General features: G+C 41.4%; 1 protein-coding gene across 1 annotated transcript; it reads left to right on the plus strand.

The window, feature by feature from the left end:
- The first annotated feature begins 1,110 nt into the window (after nucleotides 1-1,110).
- On the plus strand, nucleotides 1,111-1,593 carry LOC122751999 (60S ribosomal protein L21-like). Its single transcript, XM_043999267.1, has one exon. The coding sequence runs from the start codon at nucleotides 1,111-1,113 to the stop codon at nucleotides 1,591-1,593; it is 483 nt and encodes a 160-aa protein (XP_043855202.1).
- Nucleotides 1,594-17,635: the final 16,042 nt, after the last annotated feature.

Below are 17,635 nucleotides of genomic sequence, written 5' to 3' on the forward strand. Positions count from 1 at the left end.
CACACAAGGCCTATTCCCTTTGCTTAGTCAATGTAGTAAATGTATAGCTTTGGTTCAAGGGGGACTAAGCAAGAGAGTGTGACTATTTCAATGAAAACTCCTTAGTACTTATAGAAAAAATAATTAAAAACATATACCTTATAATAGTAGATCAGAAATGTCACCTTGATAGATGAAGGATCAAATGAGATAATGTATTTAAAAGTTTTTGGAAACTTAAAGACCTTCTCTTCCCCTGTTGTAAAAGTACATTTACACGGAGTAAGGGCAAAAAACTGAATATTACTCAAGTATGCTGAACTATTTGTCCTATACTTCCTATTTCTACCCTATTGCTTATAATTATCCCTTGCTTTCAAAATAGAAGACACTTAATAAATCTCATTTGAATCCAATGGAATTATTTTAGCTCAGCTCATGCACAGTATCTTTTCTCACCCATTCTCCATGTATCTAACTTTTAAAGATATACCCCTCTTTTGCCAGTGGTGAGAATTATAGGTGGGCACGACTCTGGTTCTCTAAGCCCTTACTCTGCTGGTGATGTGACCCTGGATTCTTGGAGGTCATGGTAATGCAAGCTCTGGAAGAATTTCCCAAACCCTTTCCCAAAGGCTATGAGCACAAGCCTGGTAACATCCTGCCTGAGAAACAGTCTTAGCTGTCTATGGAGAGGTTAAGCACCGGCAGGTTGTTCATCAGGGGATGATTTTTTGGGGCAGAACAACTCTAAAAGGTGAGTGGAGGTTGCAAGTATGTTAGCAAGTCATTAAAAATACTGGGGCAGCTAGGTGGTGCAGTGGATAAAGCACCGGCCCTGGATTCAGGAGTACCTGAGTTCAAATCCGGCCTCAGACACTTGACACTTAGTAGCTGTGTGACCCTGGGCAAGTCACTTAACCCCTATTGCCCCGCAAAAAAAAAAAAATACAAGAATAGGAGGGTATATTCCTGTATGGAGAGAGACAGCATGGCATAGTGGATAGAAATCTACATGGTCTTGGAGTCTAGAAGGCAAGGGTTCACGTGCTGCTTGTGACATATAGTTACTATTAAAGAGAGTGTCTACCGCTTTCTGCCAGCTCTGCCGTATTCCAGTGAGTTGCCAAAATGACGAACACAAAAGGAAAAAGGAGAGGGACACGTTACATGTTTTCTAGGCCCTTTAGAAAACATGGTGTTGTCCCTTTGGCTATGTATATGCGAATGTACAAGAAAGGTGATATTGTAGATATCAAGGGTATGGGCACAGTTCAGCAAGGAATGCCCCACAAATGTTACCATGGCAAGACTGGACGGGTCTATAATGTTACTCAACATGCTGTAGGCATTGTTGTAAACAAACAGGTTAAGGGCAAGATTCTAGCCAAGAGAATTAATGTGGGTATTGAGCATATTAAGCATTCTAAGAGCAGAGATAGCTTCCTGAAGAGGGTAAAAGAAAATGACCAGAAGAAGAAGGAAGCCAAAGAAAAAGGCACCTGGGTTCAACTGAAATGTCAGTCTGCTCCACCCAGAGAAACACACTTTGTGAGGACCAGTGGCAAGGAACCCGAGCTGTTGGAACCAATCCCCTATGAATTCATGGCATAAATGACTAAAAACATAATAAAAAGATTTTTGGATTATGAAAAAACAAAACAAAACAAAACAAAAAGAAAGTGTCTACCTATATAGGGCAGCTAGGTGGCGCAATGATAGAACGCTTGGCCTGGAGTCAGAAAGACCTGAATTCAAATTTGACCACAGACACTAACTAGCTGTGTGACCCCAAGCAAGTCACTTAACCCTGTTTGCCTCAGTTCCTCATCTGTAAAATGAGCTGGAGAAGGAAATAGAAAACCACTCCCCTATCATTGCCCAGAAAATCCTAAATGGGGACATGAAAACTTGGACAACTGAAAACAACTGAACAGTCTACCTAGATGAGATCATGCATCTATAGAAGGAATCTTAGGATCAAATGAGATGATGCATATAAAATGCTTTGCAAATCTTAAAGCGCCATATGAATGATCAGCTGTTAATATTGCCTACTGGAGCCAGCTACATGTAGTTCAGATCCTACCTCAGACACTTAGTAGATTCTGGACAAGTCATGTAACCTCTCACTCTATTTCCTTATCTGTAAAATGGGGATAATAGTAACACCTACCTCACAGGGTCATTGTGAGGATAAAATGAGATTAAGTATGTAAAGGACTTTGTAAACCATAAAATACTATGTAAATGCGAGCTATTATTATTAAGCGTGGCATTATCAACCTGTTGGGGGCTTGGTTGAATATTTTCCTGATAGCAGTAGCTAGTAGCTAACATTTATCTAGCACTTTAAAGTTTGCGAAGTACATTACATGATAACCTGCTGTGAGATAAAATTTGATGAGCTGGCCCAGGAGGGTTGCTTGCTTTTGAAGGGAAGAAGAACATGGGGCTTAGGATAGAGATTTGGGTAGGAGCAGACACACACAAAGGATTATCTTCCTAAAGCAAAGATGCAATAGCCAAATGACAGTCAGGCCTAGATGCTATGTAGATGAAAGTGGGATTAAATAGCCCCCAAAACAATGTGGTGCAATGGGAAGTGTTAGATACAGATGACCTGGGTTCAAATCCTACCTCCATGTATCCTTCCTGTGTGACTTTGGGTAAGTTACTTAGTTGCTCCAGTTTTCAGGATTCTTATCTGTAAAATGAGGGTTTGGTCTAGAATTTAGTTCAGGAGTTCTTCATTGAGGGTCCTTGGATGGATTTCAATGGGGTCTATGAACTTGCATGGGAAAAATGAGATCTTTATTTTAACCTTTTTTACTTTAACTGAAAATGTGCATTTCTTTAATATTTTAAAGTAGACACCAAACCTCACTCAGAGAAGGAGTCTATATTCTCCAATAGACTGCCAAAGGGACCCATGACTCAAAACAGGTCAAGAGCCACTGCTTTAGATGAATTCCAAATTTATGATCCTTTGACTGAAGATTCTTGTCCTCTGTAAGTCAATCATTGTCTATCTTCTAAATTTGTTTCATCTCCCTTTTTTCCTCCCTTGAATACTGGTGAAGCCATTTGAAAACCCATCCTCTGTGAGCTTAGATGAAAAAAGTGGTACTTGTGTTTGGACAGCATCCATCATGGGCTCTTTCTCACTCTATCATGTGCAGAAATTTCGCCATCTCTCAGAGATGCCAGGAACCTCCCCATCTTGATGGAGAGAGGAGAAAAAACTGATGGTGCTAATGATCATGGCATCTCACTGCCTGCCACCTGGCTAATTGATCACTATGGCCTGAACTCACAACACTGTCAGTGGTTTGCTACTAGAATCACAGTGGTAGGCAGCAGTACGGCAAGGTGGGCATCAGTTTTGTCATGTGGCAGACAGCAGAGGGAAAGATGCAGGGAACCAAATGAATCCATCTAGGAAGTGTTATTCACTGAGTGTGCGAAAGTGCAATCTGTAGAATTGGACCGTGGCTGCTATTACAAAAGTTTCTCCACTCCAAGAAGTTCTCTGGGATCCTAAGGTTTTTCCACAATAGTATATGCCAAACTGTGTTAGAGCAGACGACTCACTCTTTGACCCATTCCCTAACACTGATACAGCAAAGCAAGGCTGTGTAATAGGTCCAGTCTTACTCAATCTATTTTATGTAGCTGTGCTTTATAATGAAACAAGGCATTTGGAGTCCACTGTTAAGATACGTTTCCATACTCTGGGAAGTTCTTTCAACTTAACAGGTTGCAAATATCATCAAAAACCCTTGAGACTACCACTTAGGATCCACTGTATACCTATTTTAGATCACGAAAATTTAAACATCTTTATAAACAAACGGCAAGAGGTTGTGAAATAACCTTCAAACAGAAACTTGAGGATGCTTCTCTCTTACTAAGCCAGGTAGAGACTGTCAGGAGACTCAGATGAAAGGCACAGTTTAGTTTGGTTAATGAATGCCCCCCCACAATATGCCATTTTACACAACTTTAAAAGGCAGATCTGCTCATTATTGTCATTCTGCCACCCGCCTTCCCCCTCACTCAAGGCAATAAAGCCTTGGAAAACTCTGATCTGTCTTCTCCTTTTCAGAATCTTTGTCAGGCGCCTGGCCAAAGGATCTGCTTCGCGAAGCCTCTCCCATACAGTAGAAGAGACCAGATGGCCCAGGAGGCTGGCTACAGGCCTATTGACTGAATCAGTGAGTTAAAAGTGCCATCCCCTTTGCCCTCACCAACACTCCTGCCCTGTTCCCATTTGTATTTTCATACAGGTGCACCTGATCTGCCAGTTCTTTTGATTCCCATGGATTTCCTTGCTCCCTTTCCCCCCTCCCCTCATCCTGTGGCTCCCCTCCCCCTCCTGAATCCATGACCAAATGGTCATACTTGTTTGCTCAAGGCTTCTTCTGGTATGAAAGTAAATGTGTTTGTGTCCTGGATCCTCCTGAACTGAATGTAAAAAGCCTCCTTCCAGGGTGACTTGCCAATTTGCAAAGAGAAAGGACTAGGTCTTTGCAAATGATAGACAAACCCTTATAATGACTGACTTGAAACCCAAAGAGCTGCGCCCGGTAACACTGAGATGTACCTTATTTCACTCTCTCCAGCCACAAGCAATCTTTTGATCCCAAACCACTCCCCTTCCCCCCAGATTTGTGCATTGCATGCTGATTCCTGAGCACAGTGTGAGCAAACAGCCTGGCCGGCTCTAAAGGAGGATTTCTTTAGTGCCATCTGCCACCTTTGCAGAGGTCATTGGGATAAACCGATTTACTAAAACAAAATGGTTAACAACTCATGAATAAAACTTTTTTCCCCTCTTTAAATTCCAAAAGGGGTTGGGGCCCAACTTTCCTGCGGCAGGGAGCTCTTACCTTCTCTCTCTCCCCCCCTACCCACATAGACCTACTTAGACCCCATTCAAGCACTTCCCTCTTATTCCAGTGGGAGGCAGCTGTAACCTATGCTGGGGTAGTTGATGGTCGATGGGCACCTCTGTTCTGAGCTTCCTTGTGGTCCCTAGGGAAGAGAATCTTTCTTTTCTTCTTGGTCTCTGAGCGGGCCACGCTGTCTAGTCACTCTTCTCAAGAGTGCTCCCATTCATTTTATAGACTATTTTAGGAGGCTATTTCAGGAGAGACAGTGCTAGAGTTTAGCACTTGCCCATGTTAATCCAGAGCAGATGGACAATTCTGGGAAGAGAAAAAGAGGGGCTAGTTTCCCACCTGCTTCTTTTATTTCTCCTCTTTCCCTGCACATAGGCTTAATCTTGACATTTACCACCACACTTGGTGTCCTCTGGAGCGTTCTGGATGTCACTGAAGTGGCATCTGTTGGCCACTGTATAAGGCCACTCTCTGTTTTGGATGTTTGAGGTAAACTCTGAGGAAAACCCTTTCACTGCCTAATTCCCTTCCTAAGCACAAAGGAAAACTCCAAACGCTAATTTTGGTGTCTCTTTAAAAAAGAAAAATTAATTGCTCCTAATCACAAGCTTTTAATCTGAAGAGGCCTTCAAATTTAGGATTTCCATTGAGTTTCCTTGCCCCTACTAAAATCCCATTCTGACGTCTTGATGATGGGTCTGGGTTCTGAAGGGTTGCATTGGGGAAGTACAAGATCTGGCAAATCCTGCCCAGGAAAGAAAGGCATCGAGTGTGAACCAGCTGACTAACCATGAGCCACGTGGTACAATGGAGACAGCAGGGTTTGGAATCAGGAGAAACTTGGGTTCAAATCTTACCTCTCAGTGTAAACAAATTGCTCAAATTCTTTTAGCATCAGTTTCCTCATCTATAAAATAGGGTTAATGGTATCTATCTCATAGGGCTGTTGTAAAAATCAAAAGGGATAGCCTTGGGGCAACTAGGTGGCGCAGTGGATAGAGCACTGGCCCTGGAGTCAGGAGTACCTGAGTTCAAATCCGGCCTCAGACACTTAACACTTACTAGCTGTGTGACCCTGGGCAAGTCACTTAACCCCAACTGCCTCACTAAAAAAAAAAAAAAAAAAAAGGATAGCTTATGTAAAGTGTGTTGCAAATCTTCAAGTGTTATATAGATGCTAGCTATTATTATTATTATCATCGTCTGAGATACAGCCTAGCTTGGCAAGCAGGCAGGCAGAGACTCATCACCAGAAGGTGGGTCTCTGGGGAATGGGGTTTTTTTGGTCACAGAAACTAATGAAGAGCTTATAATAAGGCAAAGAGGAGTTGCCATCTGTGTTGGTAGAAAGAGTATCCATGCCAACAAAATCACAGATCATTGAAGTTTGGGAACAGAGTCAATACTGACTTACATGGTACTTGCTTAAAGGGTTGGTTTTTTGGCATTAATATATGATTTTAAGTTTTCAAAGGTACTTTCCCCATAAGAACCCTGTGAGGAAGTGCTGTTTTTCTTGTTTCACAGGAGTAGAAACTGAGGTCTAGAGAGGTTAGATGGCTTACCTGAGGTCACATAGCTTACAGGCAGGTCTTGGACTCAAGGCTTCTTGACTTCAGGTTCAATGAACTTTCTACAAAATTGGAAGTTTGGATAGGGAACACCTGTTCAGTTGATGTTACCCCAGTAAGGGCAGGTGTCACAAAGGGATATGGATTGAGGGCCTGACTGTAGGAAATTTCTATACTGTCTTCTTAAGGAAGTATTATAGTTTCAAACATTATGAGCTTACTTCCTCCTCCCCTTTTGCATAAGGAAGGGATCGTTTCATACACTGAAGCATAGAGAAAAGGGCTTGTTCTTTTTGCATAAGGAAGGGATCGTTTCATACACTGAGGCATAGAGAAAAGGGCTTGTTCTTTATCCCTGATAGAGTTCTAGTCACAAATGGTTTTAGATAAACTTGGCAGTGGATCAAGATTATCTTTGTTGCTTACCCAACTCCTTTTTTCATTATTCTCCCACCTCAACTCCTCTCCATTTCATTCCATTCAACAAACAACAAATAGAACTGTACAAGGCACCATGTTAAGCATGGGGCACTTTGCTAGTTGGTCTTGACATTCTTCTCCCCTGTGCCCTAGACACTCATCACCTTCATTCTGCCCTATGTTCCCTGTTTTGGTGGCCAAGCCAGGATTATCTTTTGCTCTGTAATGCCCCAAGTTCCAAATAAACCTCTCTTTCCCATCTCATTCCCCACCCCCACCCCCAAATCTTCCATTCAGTGGGGGGGGGTGGTCTTTTCACACAAAGACATAAATGATTGGCAACTCATTATAGTGCATGTGTACAACTGTATGCTAGTTCATTTAAATATGCATTTATTAAGTACTTACTGATATTTATGTTTTGGGGATACAAGGACAGAAATGAGATAATCTCTGCCCTCAAGTATCTTACATTCTACTGAAGAACACAACTTGTCCACAGATAATTACAAAGCATATAGAGTAAGTCAGGAGAGAGAGAGCACTAACATGGGGATGGGCAATCAGGAAAGGTCTCATGGTGCCTGAAGGAAGCTAGTGTACTAGTGAGGAGGGAGTGAGTGCATTCTAGACATGGGGTTAGATTATACTTACATGCACATATACATACATACATACATACATTCATACATATTATATATACACACACATATACATACAGAGGCAAAGGGTCAGGAAAGGAAACACTAGGTTTGGGGAATAGCTAGTAGGCCAATTTTGCCAGAATGAAGATTGCAAAAAGGGGAGTAATTTGAAATAAGACTTGAAAAGTTTAATGTGAGTTAGATTTTGTAAAGTTTAGGACTACTTTGTATTTTATGCTATCAACAATAGGGAGTTATTGAAGATTTTTTTTAGCAGGGGCATGAATGGTCAGTTTTGTTTTAGAAATATCAATTTGGCAGCTGCGGTGAAGGATTTTTTGGAGAGAAGAGATCCTGGAAGTTGGGAGACCAATTAGAAGGCTATTGAAACGGTCCCAGTGAGAGGTGATAAAGGCTGTTTGGGAAGAGGGAAGGGGATGGATAAAAGAAATGCTAGGGAGAGAAAGGCATTAAGACTTGGCAACTGAATTTCTAATTGGTAGACTTTCAGGCAGTAGAATAAAGTAAAGAATTTTTGACAGTGTGCCTGAGAGTATTTTTCAGCAGGGAAGGTCTTCAATGATACTCCTCAAATCATATAACTTAGTAGATCATCTATGCTGACTATGCATGTCTCACATTGGTTTAAGCATTTGTCCAAGCTTATGTTCATATGAGGGGGAGAATAAGACCTGGGGCCAGATGCTCAGAGAATACTGGTTTCTTTACATAAAAAGGGGCAGTGAACAGACCAGCATTCACCTGAACAGTGATGAGTCTTCTCACAGTATTCTTCCCTCCACAAACTTTAGTCTACTTTCCACTGCTCACTAGTGACCCTGAATCTGCCATTTCTGTGTCTTTGCATTGGCTATCCCTGCATGTGGAATACTCTCTCTCCTCAATCCCACCTCTTGGAATCTCTGACTTCCATTTTCTGCACTAATATCATCCACTTCAGGCTGATACTAAGTATTAGTTAGTGTCTTTTCCTTTAATGTTACCTCGTTTACTCTGTAAGTATCTTGGGTGGACATATTTATGTATAATGTTGTTTTCCCAATTAGAATGTGAACTACTTAAGGGAAGGGACTGTGGTTTTGTATTTCTTTGTATCCCCAGAGTTTGTTTTTGCTGATTGCTCATTCCTCTGTTAGTTTTCTACAGTTTATCCTGCCTATATCTTGTTTGTACATAGTCGTTTGTATGTTGTCTCTCCCATTAGATTGTGAGCTCTTTGAGAGCAGGAACTAGGTTTTGCCTTTCTTTGTATTCCCAACACTTAGTATAGTACCTGGCATATAGTAGGCACTTAATAGATGTTTATTGGCTGATTGATTGATCAGAGATCAATCTACTTTCATCTTGCTCACTCCTACTATTTTATTTAGTCTTTGCTTCTGGGCTTCTCAGGGAATCAACCAACTAACCAACCAACCAATCGATTAGTTAGCAAGTATTTGTCAAACATTGACAATGTGGGCACCAGGAAGATACAAACAAGCAAGGAGCACTCACGGAGTTCATATTCTATTGGAAAAAGCCCATGCTATTCAGTCGTGTCCCACTCTTTGCGAACCCATTTGGGGTTTTCTTGGCAGAGGCAGTGGGGTGGTTTGCCATTTCCTTCTCCAGTTCATTTTACAGATGAGGAAATCTAGGCAAACAGGGTGAAGTGACTTGACCAGCATCACACAGCTAGTTAAGTGTCTGAGGCTGAATTTGAACTCAGGTCTTCCTGACTTCAGGCCCGGTGTTCTATCCACTGTGCCATCTAGCTGCCCTGTGCTTACATATAAGTAGGTACAAAATATATAGAGAGGGACTATACTTGGGATTTCACTGGCATTGGGAACTACTGAGTGAGGGAATTCCCGCTACCAATACAGGTGGATGTCTTCTCTGAAATGTGTCATCTTGGAGAGTTTCCCAGGGCACTGAGACATTAAATAACTTGCCCAGGGTCACACAGTCAGAGGTGGGATAGGAGGCCAAGAAGACCAGCTCCTTACCTACCATGTCATGTTGTCTCTCATGTTCAAGATATATACAAAGTGGGGCAGCTAGGTGGCGCAGTGGATAGAGCACCAGCCCTGGATTCAGGAGGACCTGAGTTCAAATCCGGCATCAGACACTTAACAATTACTAGCTATGTGACCCTGGGCGAGTCACTTAACCCCAATTGCCTCACCAAAAAAAAAAAGATATATACAAAGTAAATACAAGGTGATTTAGGGTTGGGAGGCGCTAGCAGATGAAAGGATGAGTTTTGAAGGAACTGAGGAATTCTGACGAGAGGAGGTAATGAGGAAATGCCTGGTCAAAAGAATGGAGCTTGGGAATGGAATGTTATGGGTGAGAAACAGCCAGAAGGCCACTTTGGCTGGGTCATAGAGTACGTGAAGGGGAGTAGTATGGAATAATTCTGGAAAGGTAGGCAGAAACCAAGTTATCAAGGTTTTGAGCAGTCACACAGTATATTCTAGAGAGGTAACAGAGAGCCCCTGGAACTCTTGACCTAGAGAATAGTATAGTCAGACTTGGGCTTTGGGGATGTTCCAGTGGTGGTTGTGTGGAGGAGGGAGAGCAAGGAGAGACCCTGAATTCAAGCTTCACCAACTCTTTGCTAAAGGTGGTGACTGAGTCAGATGACCTCCTCCTCAGAGGAGGCTGTGTGCTGAGCCATACAGAAAAAGTTTATAGGAGCAGTTTAAAGAAATGCAGAAAGTGAATGTTACCCTAGAGGCCACCAGGTAAATATCTGCTTTCTGCTTTCAGTAATCCAAATCTGTTTAGGGAGATGGCTATTCCCTTCTTTTTTTTAGTGAGGCAATTGGGGTTAAGTGACTTGCCCAAGGTCACACAGCTAGTAAGTGTTATGTGTCTGAGGCTGAATTTGAACTCAGGTACTCCTGACTCCAGGGCCGGTGCTCCATCCACTGCTCCACCTAGCTGCCCCTCTCTTCTTTTTTTAATGTATTTTTTCAATTTTATTAGAGTGTATAACAGATTTAACATTCACCAGTTTATCACACACACACACACACACACACACACATATATACACACATACACACTATATATATAAACATATATATCATACATATGGATAAAGGTACAATTATATACACATATTCACCATTTAACATACAAAAACTCAGGATGTTTGCAAATGAGTCTTCATAATAGTGTTTAATGCGCATCTTTAAATACCCATTATTGACTATCCCCCTCTAGGTAAAAGCATTGGCACAGTCCCTGTGACTTTGCAATAGCTTGCTTCCTTCCACGATAATTATGGGCCAATATGTATGAGTTGATTTTATTTTACTTTGTGTGCAACTTGGAACCTGGATTATTTATCCTTGGAAATATAAAATCGCAGGGTAGCATAAAGAAGAGGGGGAGGAGGCCCTCATCTTCTAAGCATGAGGTGGTGTCTCTTAATGCTTCTTCGCTAGAGATGGCTCACCTATTAGGCAGGGAGCTGATTATGAGAAAGGGTTTGAAGAATCACAACTTTAAGCGAGGCAAAGCCCCTGCAAATGAACCACCCCCTGAGGATAATGGTTTGGTTTCCATGCAAATGTCCTAAGCCATAATAACAGCTAGAGATATATAGAAAATATATGATCCTCCTTCCGAAGGGTCTACGGATAGTGTTACCACTGATTTGTCTCCTGAGTTTCTATTACATACGGTCTGAAATATACCATACCAGCTAAATGAAACATTATGAGAATTTTTAAGAACATTCTACTTTGCATAATACCTTTTCTTTTTCCCAGGCCAGATATGGTATATTAAAAAGTCAGCTGACAGATTGCCTATTTGAAAATTATTGCCCTTGTTTTGCAGGCTTAGTCTCATCTCTCCCCTCTTATTCCCTGTTATTACATAGGCCCAGAATTCTAGAATAGGGAAGGAACTTGAGATGGCATCTCATTGGCCCTTTTGTTATCATGTAGGATCACATGAATGGGTCCTATATTTTGAGGGAAAAGAACACAAAGGCTATATTGTCTGGTAGGGCATTTTATTGCCTTGATGGGCTGGTCTGGTGCTTGTTTCTCAGGCAGAAGCATCTTCAATTCCCAGTAGCTCTTTGTAAAGTTCTGTCTCTATGAAGCCAAAATAACTCAATGTTTAGATTTGAGAGGGGAAAAAATCAGTCATATATTTGTTTAGTGTTGTGGGCTCCATGGCATAAATGTAGTGGGACTTCTTGTTACAGGAAAAAGAAAACAGATGGTGGCATTTGGATAAGCTCCTGGCCAGACCATTATTACCAATCCCAAAGTTTCTCTGAAGCAAAGGGCAGGCTTCCACGTTTGCATTTAATTTTCTCCCATGAATGAAGCAGCACACCATGGCTGCTGTGGGCTGTCCTAGAGAAACCTGATATAGTGGAAAGGGAGCCAGGAGACCTGAATTCTAGGTCTTGTTCCACCAGTAACTCCCCCTGCGACACTGGGTAATTTGCTTCCACTCTACAGGCCTCTATTGCTTCATCTGTAAAATGAAATGCTTGGATGAGAAGGTCCCAGGGGTGTGTTCCAGCACTAACATTCTGTGACTTCATGAATTGTGTATGGAACTAATATTGGAATATAAATTAACTATTGACAGAGAGATTTGTGAAGACAGTAGGACTTGGGACAAGGGAAAGGTGAAGAGGGAGGTGCTGGGGTTCTTAAGGGTAGTGCAAAGCATATCGCATCTGCCAGGACTCCTTGCTTACCTGAAGAACTCAGCCCTATGCCCATTTCTCAGCCAGAAGAAAGGAACAAAGCATTCTCATGTAGTCTTGGGAGAGAGAATTGCTATATGCAAACAATGTGCCTGTTTGATTCTGGAAGGGTTGGGGTATTTCCACAAAGCATGCTGGGGAAGCTCCCAGCAAGCCAGATTTTCCAGGGGAGTTAGTCTACTTGGAGTGCTCTCTGTACTGTTGATCATGTAGGGAGAACAGTACTTTGTAGGCAGAACAAATTAGAGGTGGTATTTCATCCTGGCATTGGAGATTTCCCTTGGGGTGTTCTCCATGGGATCAGGGCTGTAGAAAATAGCGGAATCCCAGGGCAGCTGATTTTATTCTCATTCCTGCTTGCATATTTGGTGAAAGAGATCATAGGTGGGTGCTGGTATTGTATTGAACAGGCCTATTTCATACTCTCTGCAAAAAGAGGCTACTTCATGATTTCCTGTTGCCTGTGAGCGTGTACCCTTCCTTACTGTACCTTCCCCTTTTAGCTATCTTTTAAGTATTGCCTCCCCCTTGCAAGAATGTAAGCCTCTTGAGGGCAGGAATTGTGTTTTTGTTTGTATTTGTATTTCTAGAACTTAGCACAGTGACAGACACATAGTAAGCATTTAATAAATGATCTCTATCATCTATCTATTCATCCATCTATCATCTATGTATCTATATATCTATGCATCTATTATTATTATCAATACACCATCTATTTATTCATCTATCAATCATCTATCTCTATCATGTATCTATCCATCATTTATCTATCCATCATCTGTCAGTCTTTTTATTCATCCATCTACCTGTGGTTTTTTTCTTTAGGGCAATGGGAGTTAAGTGACTTGTCCAGGGTCACACAGCTAGTAAGTGTCAAGTCCTGAATCCAGGGCCGGTGCTTTATCCACTGCGCCACCTAGCTGCCCCACCTATATGTTTTTGATGATAGAAATTTTGAAGACAGAGAGTGGAGTGTGACAGATGGAGCAGAGTAATGCTTCATGGCCATTTGTTTTCAGTATTTTGTTCTGGATCTCCTCAAGTGTTGTGAATGGGGGTGGTTGTGATAGTCTGTATCAGTCTACATCTGGGCTTTGTGCCACACCCACCCAAGGCCCCACAGTGTTCAGAAGAAATGAGAAAATAAGTGATGATGAGATCTGTGGTCAGAGACAGCCTAGACCTGCCTATCTAATTTGTACCAGCTGAACTTACTCTTAATTTCCCATCCCTACAGGAAGGTTTCACTTGAGCTTTCCATTCTTTCAAGCATCTGCTGTCCATCTCTTCAGCCTTTCACTGCTAAGCTTTGAGAGTCATCTCCATTCACTGCCTCTACTTCCTTAACACCAATTCACTTTCTAGCCTCTTGCATGTTGGTTTCCATCCATACCGCTCAAATGAAACTGCGCTCTCAAAAGGATTTATTGACTCCTAAATTCAACTGCTTTTTTGTTGTCCACATCCTCTTTGGCCCTCTGTGTGTTTTTTTAATAGTGATGACTAAAGCATGTGTCTGATCATTTCTCTTCCCTGTTCAAAAACGTTCAATGATTCCCTCTTGTCTGTAGGACAAAATACAGAGTCTTTTGTTTGGAATTTAGAAGCCTTTTACAATATGGCTCTGCTCTATCTTTCTAGGCTAATTACACATTACTTCTCTTCCACCTGGCTGACTTACTTGCTATTCCCCGTAGTTGGCATTCTCCTACCCCCATGTCTTTGTACAGGAGTGCCAACATTGAGAATGAACTGAGGTTGGCAAGGAAAGGTAAGGATGATGGGAAGTTCTTTCTTAGGTTGTACTGGGGAAAAGAGATCAAAGAAGGGATAGGATTGCTGTTGGGCCAAATGGAATGATGATTAACAGACAATGAATGGAGATCCAGGAGAGATGGGCAATTATTATATTCTTTCTATTTTGTTGCAAAGGAGAATGCTCTTCAGAGTAGAAAGGATAGAACATCTATTTGCCATTGATGGCTCCAAGTCACCAGACTTAAATGGAGTACGTCCTCATGTAAGGGACAGACTTGTGGATATGATTACTGAGTCACTGTCGGTAATCTTTGAAAGATTATGGAGGATAGGAGAGGTGCCAAAGTGCTTGAGGAGGGTAAATGCTATCCTGATTCTTAAATTTGGAAAGAACATGGAGTCTTTAGACTATAGACTATTGAACCCAACTTTGATTTCTGGCAAAATTCTAGAACATAATATAAAAGTGATGCTTAATGAACATCTAGACAAAAGAATGGTGATCCTCCCAAGGAGCCAGTATGGTATCAACAAGAATAATCCTTGCAAGAGTAATTGGGGGGGGGTGGCTAAGTGGCACAGTGGATAAAGCACCGGCCCTGGAGTCAGGAGTACCTGAGTTCAAATCTGGTCTCAGACACTTAACACTTACTAGCTGTGTGACCCTGGGCAAGTCACTTAATCCCAATTGACTCACTAAAAAAAAAAAAGAGTAATTAGGGGGCAGCTAGGTGGTGCAGTGGATAAAGCATCGGACTTGAATTCAGGAGTACCTGACTTCAAATCTGGCCTCAGACACTTGACACTTACTAGCTGTGTGACCCTGGGAAAGTCACTTAACCCCCATTGCCCCGCAAAAAAAGAGTAATTGCATCTTTTTTTTACTAGATAGATCAGGAGTATGTTTTGTAAGATTTTGGTAAAGAATTTGACATGGTCTCTCATCAAATGACTCTTAAAGACAAAATGGAGAAGCACAAAAATCACAGAATGACAAAATTTCAGAATTGGAAGGGACCTTATTACCCAATCCATACCCAAAAAGAATCCTCATCATAACAATGCTGAGAAATAGCTCTTTAGTTTTTCTTTAAGTATTTTCATCAAGGGAGGATCCATGGTATCCCATGGCATCCCTTCCCACTTTGGGACAGTTCTTATTGTTAGGAACTTTGGCAAAGAGTTGGTGGGAAAGAGTGACTTTATGTATATCCCATTATTTTTACTAGGTATATTCAATTAAATTTAAATTCAAATTCAATACTTATTAAGCACCTACTGTGTGCTAACCTCTGAAAATACAAAGACAAAAATGAAACAGTCTCTGCCTTCAAGGAATTTGCATTGTACTTGAATGAGGTAGGGGTCAACATGCACAAAAATTAAGTACAAAATTAAGTACAAATTAAGCACAAAAATTGAGGAAGGAAAGAATACTAGCAACTGGGAGATAATCATAGAGACATAGAATTTCAGAGTTAGAAATGATCTCAGGGGCCTTCTACTCTAACCATTTAACTGCCAAATTGATCTTCCCACTACCAATGGACGGCCCGTTAGACTTAAACTTCAACAGCCTAATTAGATTTCTGGCTTCCCTTACACCAAGTCTGACTATATTAACCCTGCCCCCACCTTTAATCAACTACAGTGGTTCACTATTGCCTCTAGGATCAAATATAAAACCCTTTCTTTGGCTTTTAAAGCTCTTCATAACCAGGTCCTTTCCTAACTTTCCAGTTTTGTTACATCTTACCCCCACCTCCTTTCCTGACCCTTCACTTCCCCATGTACTTACTCTGTGATCCAGTAACTTTAAGCTTCTTGCTGTTCTTTATACACACACACACACATACACACACACACACACACACACTCAATACATTCTATTTCTCTATTACAGGTATTTTTACTGATTGTCCCCCATGCCTAGAACTCTTCATCTTCATTTCTTACTCTCGGCTTCTTTCAAGTCTCATCTTCTATAGGAAGCATTTCCCCAATCCTTTTGTTGATCACCTTCAATTTATCCTGTTTATAGCTTGTTTCGTACATAGTTGTTTGCATGTTGTATCTGTCATCAGACTGAGAGTTCCTTGAGAGCAGGGACTGTTCTTTGCCTTTCTTTGTATCCTCAGTACTTGACATGGTGCCTGAAACATAACAGATACAATAAATGCTAGCTGCTTGATTGAGCTGGACTTGAAGATTATTAAATGAGCTAACATATATATATATATATATATATATATACACACACACACACACACACACACACACAGACACACACATATACACATGCAGACACATATATTTACTTTAAATATATACCTTTATATATATAAACCTTAAAGTGCTATACAATGTTATGTTATGTTATTATTGTTGTTGTTATTATCATTGTTATACCTGACGAATGGTTATCGGGTCTTTGCTTGAAGACCACTTGGGCAGGGGAGCTCGCACTACCTTCTGGGTCAGGCCACTAGACTTCAACAGATCTTTTGGCTTCATTACACCAAGGTTAAATTTTCCTTCTGGCACCTTCCACACATTTCTTCTAGATCTGCCTTCACACCGAATAAGTCTAATCGACTTTCATCTGATAGCTTTTCACATACTTGAAGAAAGCTTTCATGTTTCCTGAGTCTTTGCTTCTCCAGTCTGATCATTCCCAGTTCTTTCAAGCAACACTTACATCTATCATTCCAACTTTTATTAAATTAAAAAAAATCATTTCCAAATCTGGTTGTCTGAAATTTTCATACATGTGACACCTTGGGTGGAGAAATTGTAGGAAGAGAAAAAAAATTCAGGAGCTGGTAGCCTACCTTTCTTGGAGAAATCTTAATGATACAAGGAGGACCAGGGGCAGGTAGATGTCACAGGGATAGATCAGAGGCTCTGGAGTCAGGAGGACCTGAGTTCAAATTTGGCCTCAGACATTTACTAAGCTGTGTCATCCTGGGCAAATTACTTAATTCCAACTGCTTCCCAAAAAAACCCCAAACCCCAAAGAGAACCACTATTGTTGTGGTCTCCTCATACAATCCAGTTCTCAGAGAGAAGGGCAGAGAATGAAAGAAAGAGAGTTTCATTGAAAGAAAGACTGCTAGACAAGGAAGCATTGAGACACACCATGAGCGCCTTTTCCTATGAAGACTCACCTGCTTATCAGAAAACAGTTGATTAATAGCTACTCAGAGCACTTGGCAGGTGCTAATTGATTCTCCCCTAGAGTGCATGGAAAGACACTGTGGTCCCTCCCCAGGAGAATGAAGAGGGGGCAAAGATGGGTCTTAGAGGGGGAACACTGTCTATACAGTAGGAAGAATACAGCTGGGAACAGTGGTAGAAGAGAGCACAGGTGGCATTTTGTTCCATGCATGAGAGATTCCATTGGGATGTTTCCCAAATGGGAAAGAGCAGAATCAAGTGGCAGTGGATTGCATTGGCACTTCTGCCAGGGTATTTAAGGGAGCCAAATGATGGGCAGGGGGCTGTTGTATTCTTGGATTAAATAAGCTAGCGTTTGGCGATGAGACAATATTTACTGACAGAGCATGGAACTGGGGTGTGACTAGTTGAGGCTGGAAGATATAACTA

The sequence above is a fragment of the Dromiciops gliroides genome, chromosome 3, assembly GCF_019393635.1.
Source record: "Dromiciops gliroides isolate mDroGli1 chromosome 3, mDroGli1.pri, whole genome shotgun sequence".
NCBI classification, from domain to species: Eukaryota; Metazoa; Chordata; class Mammalia; order Microbiotheria; family Microbiotheriidae; genus Dromiciops; species Dromiciops gliroides.

What these genes read in the sequence shown, in the direction of transcription:
- LOC122751999 (XM_043999267.1), top strand. Translation starts at nt 1,111, where the DNA reads ATGACGAACACAAAAGGAAAAAGGAGAGGGACACGTTACATGTTTTCT.